Consider the following 20890-nt stretch of genomic DNA (forward strand, 5'->3'; position numbering starts at 1 on the left):
TGTGTTTATATATATATATATATATATATATGTGTGTGTGTGTGTGTGTGTGTGCGTGCGTGCACGCAGATAGGTATTTGTGCAGCCCTGCTGTAAATCTGTGTTATTTTAGTATCATTGATATACTATTATAGTTTTTATTCATATTTGAAATTAGTTTTTTTAATATACATTTTCCATTTTAATTTCAGTCAAAGTTTTAGTAATTTTGTTTGTTATTTATTTATTTTACATACAGTTTTTATAGTTGCCTAGCTTATAGTTTTTATTCATTTCAGTTTTAGTTTTACATATTTGAGTAATTCATGTTCGTCTTCAAATGTTGCCTTTGCACGTAGCAGAAATTATAATAAAATATAAAAAGTTATTTTATGTATTCTATTTTATTTCAGTTAACTTTTATATTATTTCCGCTAGTGAAAACTAGTTAACCTGTAGTAAATATATTAATATGTACTATATTATAATATGATATATATATACAGTGGGGCAAATAAGTATTTGATACACTGCTGATTTTTCAAGTTTTCCCACTTACAAAGAATGGAGAGATCTGTAATTTTCATCGTAGGTACACCTCAACTGTGAGAGACCGAATCAAAAAAAAAATTTGAAAACACTAATATCACACTTTCCATGCACAGTCAGAAGAGGTAAGCAATGATGTTACAGTCGTTGTGATCAACCTTGGATGTTGTTTTTGTGCTCTAACAAACTATGTTTGTTTCACAGACATTTGAACTGGACTTTAAAGTCTCTGAAGGTGGGTTATGATCGTGACGATGAGCAGCTTCCACTGAAGAGTTTCACCCCTCAACTCAGTTTCCCACAGAGCCGTCTGGAGCTTCTGCTGGAAGGTGTGGAAAGTACACAAGAACACACTCTTTATCGTTATTATTTTTGCTTATACTTGGGGTTAGGGATCTGAACACACACTTAACCCTAAGTATTGTGGGTACTTGGTGTTTTTCAGATGGTCTTTTACTGTCACAAAGCCGACAGAGAATTATATGTCTGAACACTCTCAGAACAATACTGCAGGTGAGTCGTCTTACGCGATTTCAGTGCAAATCAAAATCTTTCTTTGTGGCATGTTTTGCAGCTTCATTTTTGTTTTGGCTTTCATTATTGTTTTTGGCTTCACTCTCTCTTAAGGTGACATCTGTTGACATCTCTAGCACGGTCACCATCAACACCTGTATCATCCACTACCGTCATCAGGAGTTCTCCCTTTGGCTGGACATGTTTTCATGGGACCAGCTCTCGCACAATGAAACGACTCGTAAAAAAAGGTATTAATCTGCCGCTCGCTTTCTGAGCGTCACAGATTGGGCTGTAATGGAGGTCTTGTTTATTGTGCTCAGATAAGTGTCCTTTTGTCTCCCAGGCGTTTCCCTCAGCTGGATGCTCCCGTGATGATAAGCTCCTCCGTGTCTAATGTCAATGTGTCAGTGCAGTTGGGAGATACACCACCCTTTGCCCTGGGCTTCATCTCAGCCAACAGTGGTAAATGGCAAAATGTGGCTATTGAATGCTGTTAAAAACAATAGACAGTTGACCAACCCATTCAGATTATATACTCTAAATAACAGCAGTTTTTGTTCTATGCCTTTTAGAGATGAATGAGAAAGTATTTTCACATTGTAATTATGTAGCTTAGCTTTTTCATGAAAATATATATATTTTGAAAAGCACAATTTCAAAGGCTGAAAAATACTTTTATGACACTGATCTGCCCAAAAAAATCACGTTGAATGTGGCATTTTGAAATATTAGTAATTTTCTTTAATTACATTCATATTTAATTAACAAATTATTTTATTAAAAATACAAAATTTATAATGTAATATTTAATATTGTTAATATTATTATTAATTTTAAAATTATTATAACATACACACATTAATAAAATAATTACATTATTTTATAATTAATCATTTATTTTATTTTATTTCAGGTTTACTTTTAATAATTTTAGTAGTTCAGCTTAAACTTTATTCACTTAGTTGCCCAGGCAAACTTTAAGTTTTTATCTAATGTTTATAATTTATCTAAACTTTTCAATTATACAAAAACTAGTTACCGGTAATAAGATCAACACTGCCTGGATCCTATAAAATAGTGACTGAATTCTCATTTCAAAATGAATAAAGTGCATAGCAGAAGTGTCCTTTTTGGTCAACTTCTGGTAAAATAGAACTGATTGAACACTTCCGTTTAAAAGTGTCTCTGTTGTGATGTGTGACTGAATCTGGTGTGTCTGACAGAACTGCAGCACTTGTTATGCTCAGAAGAGGATGACATGAAGAGTCTGGCTGTGACTGAGAAAGCATCTCTGTCCCTGGATAATTTCTGGTGGCGCGTGGGCCAGGGTTCCCATATCCAGCAGGCTCCTCACCCACCTGGAAAACATGTTTGGGGGGAAGCCCTTATCTTAGACTCCCTCACACTGCAGGTAAAATCAATACGTGTACTATTTATGTAGTAAGTTGTCATTTATTATGAAAGATGGGCCATATTTTGAAATAATAACCATTTGGCTTTGCATTATTCCCTTTTTAATTAATTTGCCCACAGGGAAGCTATAGTAAGTTGAGGACAGTGAACTCCAACCCTTCTGGGAGTGCCTGTATGGAGTCCAGTCTGAAAGGCCTGCAGCTGGAAGTGTCCGAGACCTGCACTTTGTGTCTGTCACGTCTGTTCTCTGTTCTCAAACTGGACAAAGCAGAGAATATCCCCTTACATTCCCTTCCAGAAAAGCCTCCATCCCATCTACCACCTCTCTTTAACTTTAAACTTAATCTTGTGGATGTAAACACATTCACACTCTCCAATGTGGCAGGTGAGAACTAAAAGAAGCCCTTAAATTAACAGTTAAACTCTTGTTTCTCTGCCTTATATCCAAAAAGTGTGAGATTTTTGTTACTCTGTGTATATTAGCTTGTTTCAGTACATGAGAGTTTGTTTTTCTGTATTGTATTAAAGGGGCTGTTGCATTGAGGGTGGACACAGTGGTAGCTGAAGGATCGGGGGAGAACTCGAATGTTTCTGTCCAGGGTGTTTCCCTTGCTGTGGTGAAGGCCCTCACTGAGAGTATGGAGCCCTGCTGCCCAGCCGCTCAAACTCCAAACCCCATCCTGACCCTAACCTCGTTCACTGTCTCTTACCACATCAGTGCCCGCAGTCTGGAGGTACTACACCACTACATTGCTCCTACACAAATCTGTCGTGACGTCCTTCACATAGGATCAGTTATTACAGACTATAACCACTAGGTGTGGTTGTAAGTGACTGCAATGATTGATCATTTCATATCAAACACTGTTAACAACTGTAACTAAGATTAAAATTTAAAACTGGAAATCTAAAAAGTTTTGGACGTAGCATATATTTTACTCCTGTCTGGTCTCAAATTCTGATTTGTTATGGTGAAATTTTGGGTCATAACTTGTTATCCAGTTGGGGGGACAGCAATTTGAGTCAACACTGTAATCTTGGACTTTCAGTCGCAACAGTGCTCAACACAAGATGCATTCTTGCTGAAAAAATCAGGAAGACTGAGCACAACTAAATGGATTAAAACATAGTTTTCAAAACTGTCCTGGAGCAGCCCAGCATTGTCCCTCATCTAACACATCCAATTCAACTTGTCAGCTCATCATAGAGACTTTAAGAGCTGAAGTCTAGTGGGTCAGAAAAGGTAGAGAGTTGTGAGAAAATACGATGCGTGTCAGATCCGCGTCAGCAGCAGCTCTTAAAGCAGCCAAAATAACCAAATAACCCAGCTGCTGTGATGTCTGTTAATCAAAGAGCAAAAGAAAAAAGAGGAAATCAATAATTTTTGTAGCTTTAAGGATTCCTCTATATTTAATTAAGAATTGATTGATAGCTTTAGTCAATTTCTGTATATTTCCTACTTGCTGAAGGGCACAGGTAGTTAAATATGACATTTATTATAATGGGTTTATGTGAAGATTGTTTTAAGTTTACTTAAATTAGAAGTTCTTTTTTTAAAGTCTTATAAATGTTCAAATTGACAGCTCTCAATTATACTGTAATGCTGAATGGCATTAATCAATGGTTAAATATTAGGAAAAATATTTTCATAAACTATTTCATAGAGACATCAGTACTATTGGTATCAGTGATACTCACCTTCAGTCATAAAAAAAAAGATGCCATTAAACAAATATAAAAAAAATATAATGTATTTGTTGTTTCTACATTAATTTGAAGATTGAATGTGAAAATATTGCAATATAAAAGTATATTAAAAAACTTTAATGTTAGGTGGGATTAATGGCGATTAATTTCAGGAAAACATGTGTGATTTAAATAGTAATTTTTTTTTATCGATTGACAGCACTAGTTTATCTGTAAATCACGCCAGATAAAAATTGTATTGTTAAGACAACAGTAAAACTAAAATGTTCAAACTTTATAAAAACTATAAACATGTATTTTAGTTCCCCACACTCCACAAAAAATCTTTTCAATTTAGTTGTATTTAGAATGTAACAGGGATTTAAAATAAAAGTAGAAAACAAACCTAAATTATTGTGGTATTTATTATAAAGGTCAAGCCTAAACAAATTCTGAAACAAAACTAAAAGTATTGACGTATTGAAAATGTGCTATACAAATAAATCATGTACCTTTCTCATGTGACATGAATCGAAATGTCTGTGCTTTGCGCATGTTTTGTGTGCTTTACATTAATTGCATTATAAAAATCGCTTTGGAATATAAGTCATTGTACATTTTAGATTTGTATTCTGCAAATATATCACTCATATGAGGTTGCAGCAATTAGCAAACATCAGCGTTTCAATGAATTCACGATGGACAAAATTAACTTCCGTCCTACTTTTTCATTCTTGTTCGCTGTTTCACTCAAATATATGTTGCAATAGAGAAAAAAAACGATCATAGTTCCCATTTCATTCTGACTTTAGCCACATCTTGATTTCATATCCTCTGATCTTCATCTGATCAGGTGCAGAGTGAAAACGCTTTGACAGTGCAGTGGACACCATCGGATCACATGTTTTTGTATCAGCACGTCACAGAGAGCCAAAGCTATTGGAAGGCGCTATCTGAATCTCTAAGGCTACGACAGAAGGATGGGACAGAGTCTGCAGACTCTTCCTCTGGCATGTTAGTTTGTGTAGAGTTGGCAAGCACACGACTCACTGCCCATGTTGCCGAGACAAACTTCATCATCTTCAGTGCAGAAGCACTGTCGCTCTCCAAACGGCCCGGAGCCGTGCTGATGAAGACTCCTCATTTGGTGTTCAGTTTTGATGGCAATGACATCATCTCCTTTTCTGGGGCCGAGGTGCAGATGCTGGATGAGCTTGAAATAATGCAACCGCTCAGATCTCAATTCCCTTTCCTCCAAACATTTCGTAATCGCACTTGGCTCTTCACTGCACCCAGCCTTGCCATTGAGTTCCCTTACCAGTACAACTTCTCTGACACTTTCGACAAGGCCATCAGTGTGCAGAAGTGGCTGAAGACCCTACACAGCCGTGCCGTCCCATCGACAGAACCTTGTCGCTTGCCCCCGGACCTCCTGATCCGCATAAACCAGTTCTCCTTCGTGTTCCTGGACGACGTCTTTGAGATCAAACTACGCGACAATTACGAGCTAATGAAGGACGAAAACAAGGAAAGCGCCAAGCGCCTGCAGCTGCTAGATAAGAAAGTGGCCGACCTACGCAAGCAGCACGGCGAGCTCCTGCCGGCCCGTAAGATCGAGGAGCTCTACACCTCCCTTGAGCGCAAGCACATTGAGATCTACATTCAGCGGTCCAAGCGACTGTATTCCAACACACCCATGCGCAAGTCGCTGCTCACCTGGACTGTGTCAGAGTTGGAGCTTGTGGCGCTTGCGGATCAGTCGTTGCACGGGCCTGAGCGGATCCGAGAGCAGCTGCGGGACATCGATGGCATCAGCCCCTTCCCTAGAGATGGCCTGCAGCTGGTGATCCAGTGGTGCCGTGCTTTTAAATTCAAGCTTAATGCATTTCTGGGTAAGTCTAGCATGCTTCAAAACAGACGTGTTCAATGTCCTGCAGAGTTTAGCTCCAACTTTTTAATTTTTTATTTATTTAGTCATTTAGCAGACGCAATTATAAATCAATTCATTACTGAATGTACTGAATGAATCAATACATTAGATTAGTGTTGTTAAAATTGCTTCAGTTTAATTCAGAATTGACTCAATATTTGTGCCCTTGTATTTTTATACTTATTAGAGTATTGAGCTATTAGCATAGCAACATATTCGAATCAATTGTAAGTGTTGTTTGCGGAGTGCTACATGTGTAAAGTGCTATTTTTAGTCACTTATGAGAGTCCGTGATGGCTAACATTCTTGTTTCCTGTGTGGTTCAGTGCGAATCCGGGACTATCCTCGGTACCTGTTTGAGATCAGAGATTGGTCGCTGTCGGGACGTCTGATGGGCACCGAGCAGGACGGGCAGCTGAGAGCAAAGCGCAAACAGGTGGTCCAGCTCGGCCAGCCATGGGGGGATGTGACGGTTTACAGGAATATGCCACCACTGAAGTTCTACTACGACGTCCATTGTGAGTCACAACACTCTCTTGATCTTGTAAGTCTGTAATGTGATGTTGCAACAATATGACTCACCCGGTCTAACTGTTCAAACAGCGAACATTTCCCTCTACACCATTGTGTGGGGGCCATGCTGGGATCCTGCTTGGACGCTGATTGGCCAGGCTGTTGATTTACTGACTAAACCCACAGCTGACCCGTCCCCCCTTCTGGCCTGGTGGGATAAAAGCAGACTACTTCTGCATGGCCGCTGGGTAATGGACATTGATCAGGCCAACCTGCATCAGCTCGCTACTGAGGTACTAACAAACACACCCAGGCTCCTTGCTAAAGACCCGTCACGCTTGTAAATATCTAATGCTAACTATAATATTTTATTTGTGTAGGACCCTTACAACACCACAGAGAACCTTCACTGGGAGTGGAGCAAGCTGAACTTTGACTGGAATCCTGGGCAGTTTGTCTTCAAGGGTGACTTGGACGTCAACGTTAGAACAGCCTCCAAGTACCTGACTAGTAGTTACATTGCATTACAATGTGACATTTTGATTTAAGTTTGATTATTTAAATCTGTCTGGTCCGTTTCTATACAGGTATGATGATATCTGCTTCCTGCGCCTCCCGAGCCTATGTATGACCCTTGACCTCCAGTGGTTATGCCATGGTAATCCACATGACCACCATGCCGTAATGCTCTGTGCTGCGGAGAACGTTGCGGATGTCACCTCAGGCCAGCCGCACGACTCCTATAGGGCCTTTCGCTCTGAAAACCTCAACCTCTCCATCACCATGGACCTCGACCAGCACTGTGGCAAAGGTTAGAACTATAGCCTTTTTTGTAAAAGCTGATAAATACTACACAACTTTTAAAATCGGAACAGCAACTAGCGTTGTCCAGACTGAAAATCGTTGCAAAAGTCATGTAGTGTATTCCAGGCTTGAAGGTAATTTCAGCTCTGGTTTTAAAGGCTTGTGTTCGTGTTTTCTCTCAGAGCTCAGTCAGCCCAGAATCCTTCTCTACAGCAGCACCCTGCGCTGGATGCAGAACTTCTGGGCCACCTGGACCAGCGTGTCCCGGCCCATCTGCAGAGGCAAGCTCTTCCACAGCCTCAGACCCAACCGCAGGAAGCTTGGCCAGCACTACAAACAGATGTCCTATACGGCATCTTTCCCACAGCTACAGGTGACACACCTGCCTCTGTTAAACCATACTTTATGCCTGCCTCCCTTTTCACATTAGTTAATTTCTAACTTGTCTTTTAGATGATGCTCAAAAACATATAGCTGAAATAAAACAGTTGTGATTTTTTAATAAAAAATATTTATATTTATGCTTAATTTACTTTTCATGTATATTTATTTATTATTTTATAATTAAATAATAAAATATATTTTACATTTTATAAGCTTGTGTATATATATTGGTCAGTCACCAACATATAATAGTGTATTCTTATCAATCAAAGGATTCTTATCATTGAAAGGTCATATTGGAAAGATTAATGAGTTAATACATAAATGTGATGAAATATATGCAAGGTTTAGCCTGTCTTAATGTTCCTGTGCAGGTCCATTACTGGGCATCGTTTGCTCAGCAGAGAGGCATTCAGGTGGAGTGCAGTAAAGGTCATGTCTTCACCAGAGGAGCACAGAGGCTCATCCCACAGGGTGAGAGAGCAAACCGTCTCAGTCACCCTCTCCACTTGACACACTGTTGAAATGTTCTGCTGAAATGATCGATGCATGTATTACAGCTGGCACTGTGATGAGACGACTTATCTCCGAGTGGAACGTTACTCAGATGGTGAGCGAGCTCTCTCTGGTCACCGTGCACCTCATGGCCTCCACATGGGACGAGACTGCCGACCACCAGATCAATGCCCAGGTGAAGAAGACCCACCTGCTCAGCCTGTCCTCACTCAGCTACCAGAGACAGAGTAACCGCATAGAGGAGGTGAGACACTCTTATTGCGTAATTTATCTACAAGAAATAAAAATATATCATTTATAAGTTTTTCCTGACACAGTTTGTGGCAAAAATTTGTCCCCAATGTGAATAGGCCTTTATTAATGACAAACCAACTATATCGCTGCTTAAATTGTCTCAGGAAGTAAACTCAAAAGACGAGAGCAATGCTTCCTACACACACAAGTTGTGTTTGGTGGACCTGAGGGCCTCTTGGACCACCACCAACCGGAATATTGCCTTTGGTTTGTATGACGGCTATAAAAAAGCAGCTGTGCTGAAGAGAAACCTCTCCACCGAGGCTCTGAAGGGTCTGCGGATCGACACCCAATTGCAGATGAAAAAGCTGAAACGCTCCATGTCCAGCTACTCCTCAAACACGGCTCCCGCTACACCAGTAATCACCACAACTGCTCGCCCAGAGAAGAGTCAGAATGAAGGTAGTCTCTTGTGACTGTCGGCCCAAATAAATCCATATTATATTGTATTGGAGCATATTGGAGCTCACTTGCCAGTTTTGTTTTGTTTTTCCAGACTAATAAAAAAAGTTTTGCCGATTGGAATTGCTGAGTCTTCAGTGTATCTAGGCTTTTTTTTGCCCTAGTTGATGTGTTTTTGTGGTCTTTTTTAGGAACATCCATGTTACAGAAGCTTATTGAGGAGACAGATAAGTTTGTGGTCTTCTCCGAAGAGGACGCAGGAGTGAGCGACCAGCTCTGTGGAATTGCTGCGTGCCAGACCGATGATGTTTACAACCGCAACTGGTTCATAGAGCTCGTCAATGGTCAGGTATGGATTCACCTTTGAGAGCAGTAACCCATAGTGCAAGATGCTGTATTAGCAGGTCTAAACATCTTCCCATGTGCATGGTGTTCAGATGATGCTTCGAGGCACTGAGACTGCCGGCTGCGTGCTGGTATCTGCCGCCAAGGCACAACTACTGCAATGTGAGCACCATCCTGCTTGGTACAACGACACACTCAAGCAGAAGACCACTTGGACGTGTCTGCTGGATGGTATGCAGTACTTCGCCACCATGGAGCAAAACCTCTCTGAACAGGAGGACTGGCAGCTGTGGCTGGAGGTGGGTTCAGAAGTACAGTTATCATGCAAATAGCATTTATAACAATGAAACATTGCATTAAAGCAATCAAATCTCATTTTGTGGACCTACAGGTCAAGAACATCGAAGAACACAGGCAGAGGAACTTTAACTTAGTGCAGGAGCTGATGGAGAGTGGCCAGGCTGTTGGAGGCATGGTCAGCACCACCACAGGTGTGCCATTTTAACTCTCGAGTTCATAACAACATTTAGCTCTTGGGATGGACCACCTTGCATTGCCCTAGCAACTGCCCAAAATACCTGGCAACTGCATAGTAGCTTGTTAAAAAACACTCAGAAGACCCTAAAGCAGGGCCACCAAACTTGAGTTTGAGTTGAGATGACTTTCTCATCCAGCTTTGCGGACTTACAAAGGCTACCACATGTCCATGCCCATTAAATCCACAAGACCATAGGGCAGGAATAAGCAACGTCGGTCCTGGAGTGCCGCTGCCCTGCAAAGTTTAGCTCTAACCCTAATCAAACACACCTGAACAAGCTAATCAATTTCTATAGGATTACTAAGGCAGGTGAGGTTTTTTTTTTTTAGGGTTGGAACTAAACTCGTCAGGACGTCGGCACTCCAGGACCGACGTTGCCTACCCCTGCCATAGGGTGTCTCATTTGTCATTTTAGGCTTCAGAAAGGTTCTCACAGTGCCTACTTTGAGACCGCAATGCGACATTGATGCATTCTTCTGCCAAGTCCACACTGAGGCGAGCTCTGCAGTAGACTTTTACCCAACATTACATCACAAAAGTGTAGACTTGGATGAACGTGAGGGCTTCAGATTCCATTTGGGACAAGCCCAATGAGTGTTACAATTTCTTCCATTCATTTTACTACAATTGGCCCACCTCTCGTCCTTGTAGCATTGTGGCAACAACTTTTGCATGTCCAATCAGCAGCCACAGTCTAGTTTACCTGACCTGTTTACTCTTGCACTGGTTTAGATTGGAACCAGCCGTCCCAAGTGCAGGAGACCCAGCAGGTCCAGCGCATCATCTCTCGCTGTAGCTGTCGCATGTACTACATCGGGTACAGCCACGACATCGACCCTGAACTGGCCACCTCCATCAAACCGCCAGAGATCAGTGACCGCCATGAGAAGGAGGACCTTTTAAAGAAACAGGCTGGTTTGTGACCTCAAGCGAAACAGGAACTGACTTAAGTTGCTGGTAGTTGTTCTGTCACAGATATATTGTTTCGTTGTTCCGGTCATATCAGGTGCAGTCGACACTTTCACCCTCATCCACAATGACCTGGAAATTTCCACCAATCCTGTGCAGTACTCCATGATCCTGGACATAGTCAATAATCTGCTGCTCCACGTGGAGCCCCGGCGCAAGGTCCGAACTAACTGTAATTGGTCTGGACACCAGTTTTTGAATGAGTTCTTGTGTTGTGTGCTGATCTGCCAGATCTTTTGCTTTGTTTAGGAGCACAGCGAGAGGAAGCAGCGTGTGCGTTTCCAGCTAGAGATCTCCAGCAACCCTGAGGAGCAGCGTAGCAGTATCTTGCACCTTCAGGAAGCGGTACGCCAGCATTTGGCTCAGATCCGTTGCCTGGAGAAACAGATCTACTCCAACATGAGGGTTAGTGTACATCTCCGGTCTAGTGTGTTCAGTTTAGTTCACCTGAACCATCAGCCATATGCATAGCTTTTCATATGAGGTCATGTCCTCCAGACTACTCTGAGGTCCATTCATAATGACCTTTTATCTGACTCTTACAGTCCCAGTCAGAAGAGTTCAGAGGAGACGAGCTGTCCGACATCAACCTGCGCCTGCAGAATCAGCTCAACCAGGAGAAGACAGACATGCAGATGAAGAGTGAGGAGCTCAATATCCTCATCCGGTTGGTCACTAGCTCGATTCTAGCAGTTGATCATTCATTAGCAAATATTAGTTCAAAATGTTTGGATATATCAATGTTCTTTGCCTCCTCTAAGGTGTTTTAAGGACTTCCAGCTGCAAAGGGCAAACAAACTGGAGCTGCGGAAACCCCCAGAAGACGTTAGCGTTGCGCGTCGTACCGAGATCTACTTCGCTCAGGCCCGCTGGTGTCTCACAGAAGAAGATGGGCAGCTGGGTATAGCTGAACTTGAACTGCAGAGGTTCATGTACAGCAAGGTATGTCTGCAAGGACTCACAATCCAGAGGTTTTGGTTGAAGTTGCTGAATGTCCTTTGCTAATCATTGGTAAAATTTTAGCTACTGTATATGTGAGTGTGCGTCATTGGCTACAGATCTCTTAATGGGATGTTCTCTTCCACAGTTGAATAAGTCTGATGACACAGCAGAGCATCTCCTGGAATTGGGCTGGTTCACCATGAATAACCTGCTTCCCAATGCTGTGTACAAGGTACTGCTGCTTAATGATTCACACTGGATGTCCAAGTCGGGGAAATAACAAAACCATGTGACAGTTGAGATGTGTCATTACAAACTCTGCTGTTATTGATCTCTAACTTCTGCAAATGGCTCTGTGTGGTTGTTTACACATGTTTCAATGCAGTCTGAACTGAAAACTGCATAGGGAGCTGGTTTAGTGCATGTAGATTTTTTTTTTCCATTTACAGTCTACAGTATTAATTGTCCAACAAACAATTAGTTAGAGGTCAGCTCGACAATTAAAATTGAAAATACTACAATAAACACAATATTAAAAAAGACATAGTTAGCATTTAACTGTTATTTTTAAGGTAACATGTTAACAGTATTCTAGTTAGACAACCAGTTAGCCATCCTGACCTTTGATGAACCATCCTGTCACTTAGTTTTCTAATGTATCCAACAACCAACTAATCGATTAATCAGGTATCAACAAATCGAGTAGTTAGAATTTTATTCTTGTGTGACAATTAGTAGGCTTGTCGTCAACCATCCTGTCCCCTGATGGTCGCCTAGTTTAGTTGTCCAACAACCAACTAGTTGATTAATTAGGGGTCATCTAGTTGGTTATTTTTTGAGCGTTTTGACTCCCAAGATTTACATCCAAGGTAAATGATATAGAGATTATGGTTATTTTAATTTGAAACATCTTTATCATAACTAGATATAATCAGTATTGATATGGATTATGTTGAGCCATCATAACACTGCCTTAGCAGCAAATTCAGTTATTATAGCAATAACAACAGTTATTGTCGAACATGAAATTGTCTGATGAGAGCAATGTTCACATTATTTTAATCCACTTTTTGTGAGGACTATGAGAGTGTTCTCCGTACATTCCTAAGCAACATGTTAGACCGTTGTCTTGTGAACATGACCCTAAACCAGCCTAATTATACAGGGCTTTCAACTAGTCATTCAGACAACCCACAGCTAGTTAATTTTGAACATTGTAGCATTTTGCACATCTCTGCTATTTGTTAATCCTATAACTCTTGGTTTCTCTTGTGCAGCATGTAAGGGTATGTATTGAGTGGGTAAAATCCTATGTTTGTTAGTCGACACCTTCATCCTCATCCAGACATATGCCTGCTCAGAAAGTTTATGTTCCTGTTTGGACAAAATTCACCTGCATTCTCACTTGTAGTTTGATATCGCAGGCTAGTTGCATTTCCTTCCCCTTTTACATCTTTTTTAATATTTTTACGTCTGTCCAATCATTTTCAGTTGGGTTTGACCAGCAGGATATGCATCCAAGTCTTCCATGTTTTCCTTTGTTTCATGGTTTGCATCTAAACAAACACAAGTACTTCAGTCAGGTGAGTGTAATTTTGCTCTCATTCTATGTTGTAGGTGGTTTTGCGCCCTCAGAGCCCCTGCCAATCAGGACGCCAGCTTGCCCTCCGTATCTTCAGTAAGGTCCGCCCACCGGTGGGAGGGATTTCCGTCAAAGAGCACTTTGAGGTCACTATCATGAAATCCATTCCTGTTTGCATCATAACTCTGGAGGATGCTATTCACACATACAGCTGTCCTCTTCTTTCTAAAAAATCTGTTTGTATTTGTAGGTAAATGTGGTACCACTCACCATTCAGCTCATGTACCAGTTCTTCAAGAGGATGATGGGATTTTTCTTCCCTGGACGAAATGTGGAAGAAGAGGAAGTTGGGGATGAGGAAGACAAGTTCAGACTGGTTACTACAGGTTTGTGAAGTTTTTCTCGTCATGAGCATATGACCTTCCCACCACAACAGGGATACTCAACTTTGTTCACAATCACATCATATGCAAGTAATAATTATAATTCATCAAAGTACAAGAAGTGGAAAAACAAACGCTGATCCTCTTGAAAGCCAGAATTGGTCTTTACATTCATGGTTTAACCACTCTTTGCACTCGCTGTACTGACATCCATAGTGCAGCCCATGCTGATCAATATCAGTTTACATAGATTTTTTGCTCCAGTGAGGGTATTAGATTGCTGTCTGCTGATGTTATGTCACACTGATGGCCCATGCTGGGCTATTAAAAGCTCATCGCTCTTTGACATGGGAAGGTTTAGTGTCTGGAATGGCTTCAGGGTGACTTTCATGTGCATTGTGGAGTGTCTAAGGCTTGTTTTCTTCTTAAATCGCAGGTGTTGTGAAACCCAGGCAGCTGTCTGAAGACTCCATAGGAGGGCTTGGACCCGGGAAGGGGGTCACGCAAGGGTTAAATCGAACAGCTGGAGTCAGGAGGTCATTTCGCAAACCACCTGAGGTATTATTTCAATGGGATGACAGTTCATTTGTCTGCTTATGATGGATATTGTCTTTTGATTTTTTTTTTTATTAATCACAGATCATTATTTGCGGTCTGTAATGAATATAATATCTCAGTTGGAAGTCACAAATTGAGTGTAACCAAGTTATTTAGCCTGTTAATGTCTTCCCCATTCAGCATCCCGTTGATGACATTGATAAGATGAAAGAAAGAGCAGCAATGAATAATTCTTTCATCTACATCAAGATTCCTCAGGTTCCCCTTTGTGTCAGTTACAAGGTTGGTCCTAGCAAAAGTGATATAGTCTTCAGTGTCACATGATCCTTCAGAAATCATTCTAATATGCTGATTTGATTAGCTTGTTCAAGAAACATTCTTATATTATTATAAGTTGAAAACACTTGTGCTGCTTAATATTTTTGTGTACACTTTTTTTTCAGGATACTTTGATAAATAGAAAGCTAATAACAGCTATTATTTGAAATATAACTTTTTTGTAGCATTTACTGTTTTTGTAAGATTTTTGTATGCCTTTACTGTAACTTTTGATTAGTTTGATGTGTAAATAAAAAAAATTATATATATATATATATATATATATATATATATTTTTGTAGCTTTTTGTAAGATTTTTGTATGCCTTTACTGTAACTTTTGATTAGTTTGATGTGTAAATAAAAAAAATTATAAAATTATATATATATATATATATATATATATGTATACTGTGTGTATATATACATATGTATATATATATATACTGTATATGGATATATAGTTTCATTTAGCTAAATATTGCTCAGTAGTTAAGTATTTGGCCTAAAAATAATTGACTTTTTTTTCCTGTCATCATTTTGACCAAGCAGCCATTGAACCAACTAGGTTAAAAATGTATTATATACAGTAAATAATATTTAATAAAATGAGTGTTAATAATAAAAGTTCAGTAAAAATGTATTTTATACAATTTTATTATTCACTAAATGAACAAGGAACAGTGATATTTATCATGTTTTAAGGAAATTAATTGGCAAATCAAACACCATTTCAGAGATTTGAGTTACAAGACGAGGAGTCATCATGAAATGACACTGCCTTTAGAAAGCATAACAGCCTAATAAAAAGCGCAATATAATCATTCTATTATTTACAGTATTGCTTCATTTGACCTCCACAGCAAATTGTTATTTTTGCATATATGTGTTGTTGATATTCAATTTATCACATTCCCGAGTCTGACTGTATGCATTTCTCTTGCGGTGTACCTGTAGGGGGAGAAGAGCAGTGTAGACTGGAAGGATCTGAACCTGGTTCTGCCCGGTTTGGAGTATCATAACAACACCTGGACCTGGCTGGACTTTGCTATGGCTGTGAAGAGAGACAGTCGTAAGGCACTGGTCGCACAGGTAATCACTCGCAAAGTCCTCAGTCCCAAACTCAACTTTAAACTACATATAAGAATGTAGTAGTAGGCCTCTGTTCAGATTCCATTAAACTTTTGTCCCAAATAAATAGATGATAAAGGAGAAGCTGCGGTTGAAACCCGCCTCGGGCTCAGAGTCTCGAGGTAAAGTGACGGATGGGAAAACAGACAGCAGCCTCCAGCAGCAGGTGGAGGACGAGAAAGCAAGGCTTCTGATCGGCTTCAGCACCGCCGACAAGAGCTCCAGCAAAAAGAGCATCTTCAGTCGCCGCAAGTGAAGCTCCTTCACAGAGATGCTGGTCTTGAAGAAGCGTTGCTGAACCTTACCGAGATCCAGTCTGCAGGAGAAGGGATGGAAGATAACTAAACCAAGTCCGAGGTCTCTCTCCTCTTCACCAGTGGTGCCTTTAAATGTCCGCGCTGGGTGTGGACGCGCAAGCCATGACTGCAGGTGCTGGTCCTGCTATGGAAGAAGGGATTGTCATTCTACTGTCTAAAATGAGTGCTGTACACCTAACATAAGTTTTAATGTGCTGCTTTTGTGCCATACATCATTTCAACATATTTCAATTAACTACATACAGCATTAAACCATCTTTATCAAGTCAAGTCACCTTTATTTATATAGCGCTTTTAACAATACAGATTGTGTCAAAGCAACTGAACAGCATTAATTAGGAAAATAGTGTCAATAATGCAAAATGACAATAATAAACACTCATTTTTCAGTTAAAGACAGTTCATCATTCAATTCAGTGATGTCATCATCCAGCTCAGTTCAGTTTAAATAGTATCTTTGCAATCATTTGCAATCAAGTCAACGGTATCGCTGGAAATGAAGTGTCCCCAACTATGCAAGCCAGAGGCTCAAGCTCAAGACAGTGTCCTACAATTCAACGGTTCATCTCTGTTTTGTGTTTGGAGCATTGTGACGTCTCTCCTGCTGGATCAGGAGATTCTTGTAGGCCAGAATCTTGAAGGAGCCACATGGAAAAGCAAGAAGAATCTGAAATTCACATATACTGGAAGCCCATATTATCCCACAATTAGTGAAAGTCACTGAAAAGAATCAAGAATTTGGCCTCATTTGAGCTCAGTGTTAAATTGGACTATATATATGTATACTGTGTGTATATATACATATGTATATATATATATACTGTATATGGATATATAGTTTCATTTAGCTAAATATTGCTCAGTAGTTAAGTATTTGGCCTAAAAATAATTGACTTTTTTTTCCTGTCATCATTTTGACCAAGCAGCCATTGAACCAACTAGGTTAAAAATGTATTATATACAGTAAATAATATTTAATAAAATGAGTGTTAATAATAAAAGTTCAGTAAAAATGTATTTTATACAATTTTATTATTCACTAAATGAACAAGGAACAGTGATATTTATCATGTTTTAAGGAAATTAATTGGCAAATCAAACACCATTTCAGAGATTTGAGTTACAAGACGAGGAGTCATCATGAAATGACACTGCCTTTAGAAAGCATAACAGCCTAATAAAAAGCGCAATATAATCATTCTATTATTTACAGTATTGCTTCATTTGACCTCCACAGCAAATTGTTATTTTTGCATATATGTGTTGTTGATATTCAATTTATCACATTCCCGAGTCTGACTGTATGCATTTCTCTTGCGGTGTACCTGTAGGGGGAGAAGAGCAGTGTAGACTGGAAGGATCTGAACCTGGTTCTGCCCGGTTTGGAGTATCATAACAACACCTGGACCTGGCTGGACTTTGCTATGGCTGTGAAGAGAGACAGTCGTAAGGCACTGGTCGCACAGGTAATCACTCGCAAAGTCCTCAGTCCCAAACTCAACTTTAAACTACATATAAGAATGTAGTAGTAGGCCTCTGTTCAGATTCCATTAAACTTTTGTCCCAAATAAATAGATGATAAAGGAGAAGCTGCGGTTGAAACCCGCCTCGGGCTCAGAGTCTCGAGGTAAAGTGACGGATGGGAAAACAGACAGCAGCCTCCAGCAGCAGGTGGAGGACGAGAAAGCAAGGCTTCTGATCGGCTTCAGCACCGCCGACAAGAGCTCCAGCAAAAAGAGCATCTTCAGTCGCCGCAAGTGAAGCTCCTTCACAGAGATGCTGGTCTTGAAGAAGCGTTGCTGAACCTTACCGAGATCCAGTCTGCAGGAGAAGGGATGGAAGATAACTAAACCAAGTCCGAGGTCTCTCTCCTCTTCACCAGTGGTGCCTTTAAATGTCCGCGCTGGGTGTGGACGCGCAAGCCATGACTGCAGGTGCTGGTCCTGCTATGGAAGAAGGGATTGTCATTCTACTGTCTAAAATGAGTGCTGTACACCTAACATAAGTTTTAATGTGCTGCTTTTGTGCCATACATCATTTCAACATATTTCAATTAACTACATACAGCATTAAACCATCTTTATCAAGTCAAGTCACCTTTATTTATATAGCGCTTTTAACAATACAGATTGTGTCAAAGCAACTGAACAGCATTAATTAGGAAAATAGTGTCAATAATGCAAAATGACAATAATAAACACTCATTTTTCAGTTAAAGACAGTTCATCATTCAATTCAGTGATGTCATCATCCAGCTCAGTTCAGTTTAAATAGTATCTTTGCAATCATTTGCAATCAAGTCAACGGTATCGCTGGAAATGAAGTGTCCCCAACTATGCAAGCCAGAGGCTCAAGCTCAAGACAGTGTCCTACAATTCAACGGTTCATCTCTGTTTTGTGTTTGGAGCATTGTGACGTCTCTCCTGCTGGATCAGGAGATTCTTGTAGGCCAGAATCTTGAAGGAGCCACATGGAAAAGCAAGAAGAATCTGAAATTCACATATACTGGAAGCCCATATTATCCCACAATTAGTGAAAGTCACTGAAAAGAATCAAGAATTTGGCCTCATTTGAGCTCAGTGTTAAATTGGACATGATATTAGCTAGCTGACCACTGTTTTACTGTACTAACTACTAGGATCTTCTGCTTGTGGAGCAGTGGGGCATCATGGGAAGCACCTTGTTTTATGCCATATTTGCACCCTGTCTGATTGATGCTTTGTCATTTTAACTCTATGGCACTTTTTACACAAAGTATTTTCTGATATTTTTGTATCTGTGGTTATCTTCTGTATCATTTCAATAATGTCTGAGATGCTGCTGATTCTAGCTTGTCAGCTTCAAAAATGAAAGATTTTATTAGCTCAAGAGCCATTGAGCAGGAATCTTCTCCTGATGTGCTCATATACTGTTGAGGTCAATTTCAGGCAGAGCATAAACTGCTCTCAGTTCAGAAGCATTAAATGTAAAAGCCTAATTAAGCTGGTTGAGCCTGGTTGTTTTTTTTTTTTTTTACATTCTAAACCCCGAGTATGATAACAGCATTTTCATGTTTAGGTTAAATTTCCCTTTAAATATGACAATGTTGCTGACAATGGGCGCACCATCAGGATATTTGAATGCATTTGTGAGAGCGTGGTTGCGTGTTAAATAGTACTATAGTCTGTGCATGGCTTTTAATTACTTCAAAAAAACAGAAAGGAATATATGCTACGGATAAATCACAGGACAGCGTATTTTTGATCTGTAGGCCCATATGATGTGCGAGCTACTGTCTGTATGTTACAATCACTGTGGTCGCCCCGTACATTAATTGTGATCATGAAATGCAACTTGATTTTATATTTTACTGTTTAATATGCAACGGCACTTTTTTAAATGTATATATTTTAAATGTTAAGTAAAGGGATAGTTTACCAAAAAATAACCAAACAAACAACTGATGGTCTCCATTGATTTCCATAGTATTTTTTCTTCTTCTTCTTCTACTTACTATGAAAGTCAATGGGGTCCATCAACTGTTTGATTACCACAATTCTTCAAAATGTCTTCTTTTATGTTCAACAGAAGAAAGAAACTCTTACAGGTTTGGAACAACTTGAGTGCCAGTAAATGATGACAGAATTATTATTTTTAGGTGAACTTTCCCTTTAAGTATTTTTTTTTTGGGGGGGGGGGGCTGTTGCATATTTACATTTGAACACACTAGGCAAGACAAGTTTATTTATATAGCACATTTCATACATAATGGTAATTCAAAGTGCTTTACGTAAAAGAAAAGAAAAAAATAATCACAACAATAAAACAAGGAATTTGAAAATGTTGAAAAATTGATTTAAGAGGTTTAAAATGAATTTAAAAGAGTTAAGAATAGAAAACGATTATACATAAAATATAGTGCAATCAGTTCGGACATAGCACAGTGCTCATTCAATAAATGCACAGCTAAACAGATGAGTTTTGAGTCTGCATTTAAATGTGACTAATGTTTTAGCACATCTGATCTCTTCTGGAAGCTGATTCCAACTGCGGGTGGCATAATAACTAAAAGCACATTCCCCTTGTTTTGTGTGAACCCTCGGTATTTCTAACTGACTCGATCCTAATGATCTGAGTGGTCTGTTAGGTTTATATCCTAGTTAGTGTCACTAGTTCACTAGTTGCTTTACAACTAGTTAGTGATCTGTAAAGCATTAGCCTTTATGTTATCATAAGTGATTTTGTATAGTGATTTATCAATCAATGTCATCTTTGCTGCAGGAATCCGCGTCAGTGGTAAAGAGGAGATCCCTGTCATGTCATCAGGGCTTCCTGTCTCTCCCGGCTCAGCTTGTTCATCACAGTCTATTTAGACGCAGCGCCCAGCACAGAGAATACCCCGTCTCTGAGCAATCTCGGCCCTCAGACTCAAACCCTGAGGGGCCTCGTCTAGAGTGGACACTGCCAGGCTTTATTTCCATTTTCCTGCCAGAATTTCCTCCCAGGTTTACTGGGCATAAGTATTTACAGGTAGTTCATTGCCACAAGTCATATAATCCTCACATAAATCACCCAAATTTACATCATTTACTCTGCCTTTCTTTCTTCAGTGGTAGGCAAAAAGAGAGATTTTGAAGAATGTACCTTTAGTTTGGAATAAAATGAGGGAAAGTAAATGATGGCCATTTTAATTTTTGGGTGAAATGTCTGAAATGAAAAAGTAACATGCTTTTAAAGAGCAAATTTATTTTGAGTAATATACTTTAATAGAATATATTTAAGTGTGAACTGGATGTAATGTTAATTGAAATTAAATGAAGATGTATTAGAGTTTAAATGTATA

At 39.7% G+C, this 20890-nt stretch overlaps 2 protein-coding genes and 1 long non-coding RNA gene across 3 annotated transcripts in view; all 3 read left to right on the forward strand.

Moving 5' to 3' along the window:
- The window catches only part of LOC107554256 (protein KIAA0100-like), a 27320-nt gene extending 6900 nt beyond the window's left edge, over positions 1 to 20420 (forward strand). Inside the window, exons 9-10 of the mRNA XM_016236714.1 lie at positions 19639 to 19647; positions 20297 to 20420. Of these exons, the coding sequence (XP_016092200.1) occupies positions 19639 to 19647; positions 20297 to 20420 (133 nt within the window). The remainder of the gene's footprint in view (positions 1 to 19638; positions 19648 to 20296) is intronic.
- LOC107554280 (protein KIAA0100) lies at positions 614 to 16832 on the forward strand. The gene is made up of 33 exons (XM_016236755.1): positions 614 to 653; positions 733 to 857; positions 974 to 1041; positions 1156 to 1292; positions 1388 to 1506; positions 2268 to 2455; positions 2578 to 2842; positions 2986 to 3191; positions 4997 to 6035; positions 6400 to 6591; positions 6677 to 6879; positions 6967 to 7085; positions 7174 to 7397; positions 7573 to 7763; positions 8149 to 8248; positions 8335 to 8534; positions 8689 to 8986; positions 9178 to 9335; positions 9424 to 9630; positions 9723 to 9822; positions 10602 to 10784; positions 10876 to 10997; positions 11088 to 11243; positions 11384 to 11505; positions 11600 to 11780; positions 11926 to 12012; positions 13398 to 13508; positions 13613 to 13748; positions 14182 to 14303; positions 14484 to 14585; positions 15578 to 15712; positions 15822 to 16338; positions 16595 to 16832. Exons 1-32 carry the CDS (start codon positions 637 to 639, stop codon positions 16005 to 16007), a joined length of 5799 nt encoding a protein of 1932 aa, XP_016092241.1. The 5' UTR covers positions 614 to 636; the 3' UTR covers positions 16008 to 16338; positions 16595 to 16832.
- LOC107554281 (uncharacterized) lies at positions 17391 to 18930 on the forward strand. The gene is made up of 3 exons (XR_001605046.1): positions 17391 to 17534; positions 17644 to 18160; positions 18417 to 18930. It is a non-coding gene; the product is annotated as an uncharacterized lncRNA (long non-coding RNA).
- Positions 20421 to 20890: the final 470 nt, after the last annotated feature.

Source organism: Sinocyclocheilus grahami, unplaced genomic scaffold (genome assembly GCF_001515645.1).
Source record: "Sinocyclocheilus grahami isolate Dianchi unplaced genomic scaffold, SAMN03320097.WGS_v1.1 scaffold496.1, whole genome shotgun sequence".
Lineage (NCBI taxonomy): Eukaryota > Metazoa > Chordata > Actinopteri > Cypriniformes > Cyprinidae > Sinocyclocheilus > Sinocyclocheilus grahami.

Coding starts and splice junctions, on each gene's coding strand:
- LOC107554280 (XM_016236755.1), top strand. Junction 9,336..9,423: donor TAGAGCTCGTCAATGGTCAG/GTATGGATTCAC, acceptor CATGGTGTTCAG/ATGATGCTTCGAGGCACTGA. Junction 10,785..10,875: donor CCTTTTAAAGAAACAGGCTG/GTTTGTGACCTC, acceptor CGGTCATATCAG/GTGCAGTCGACACTTTCACC.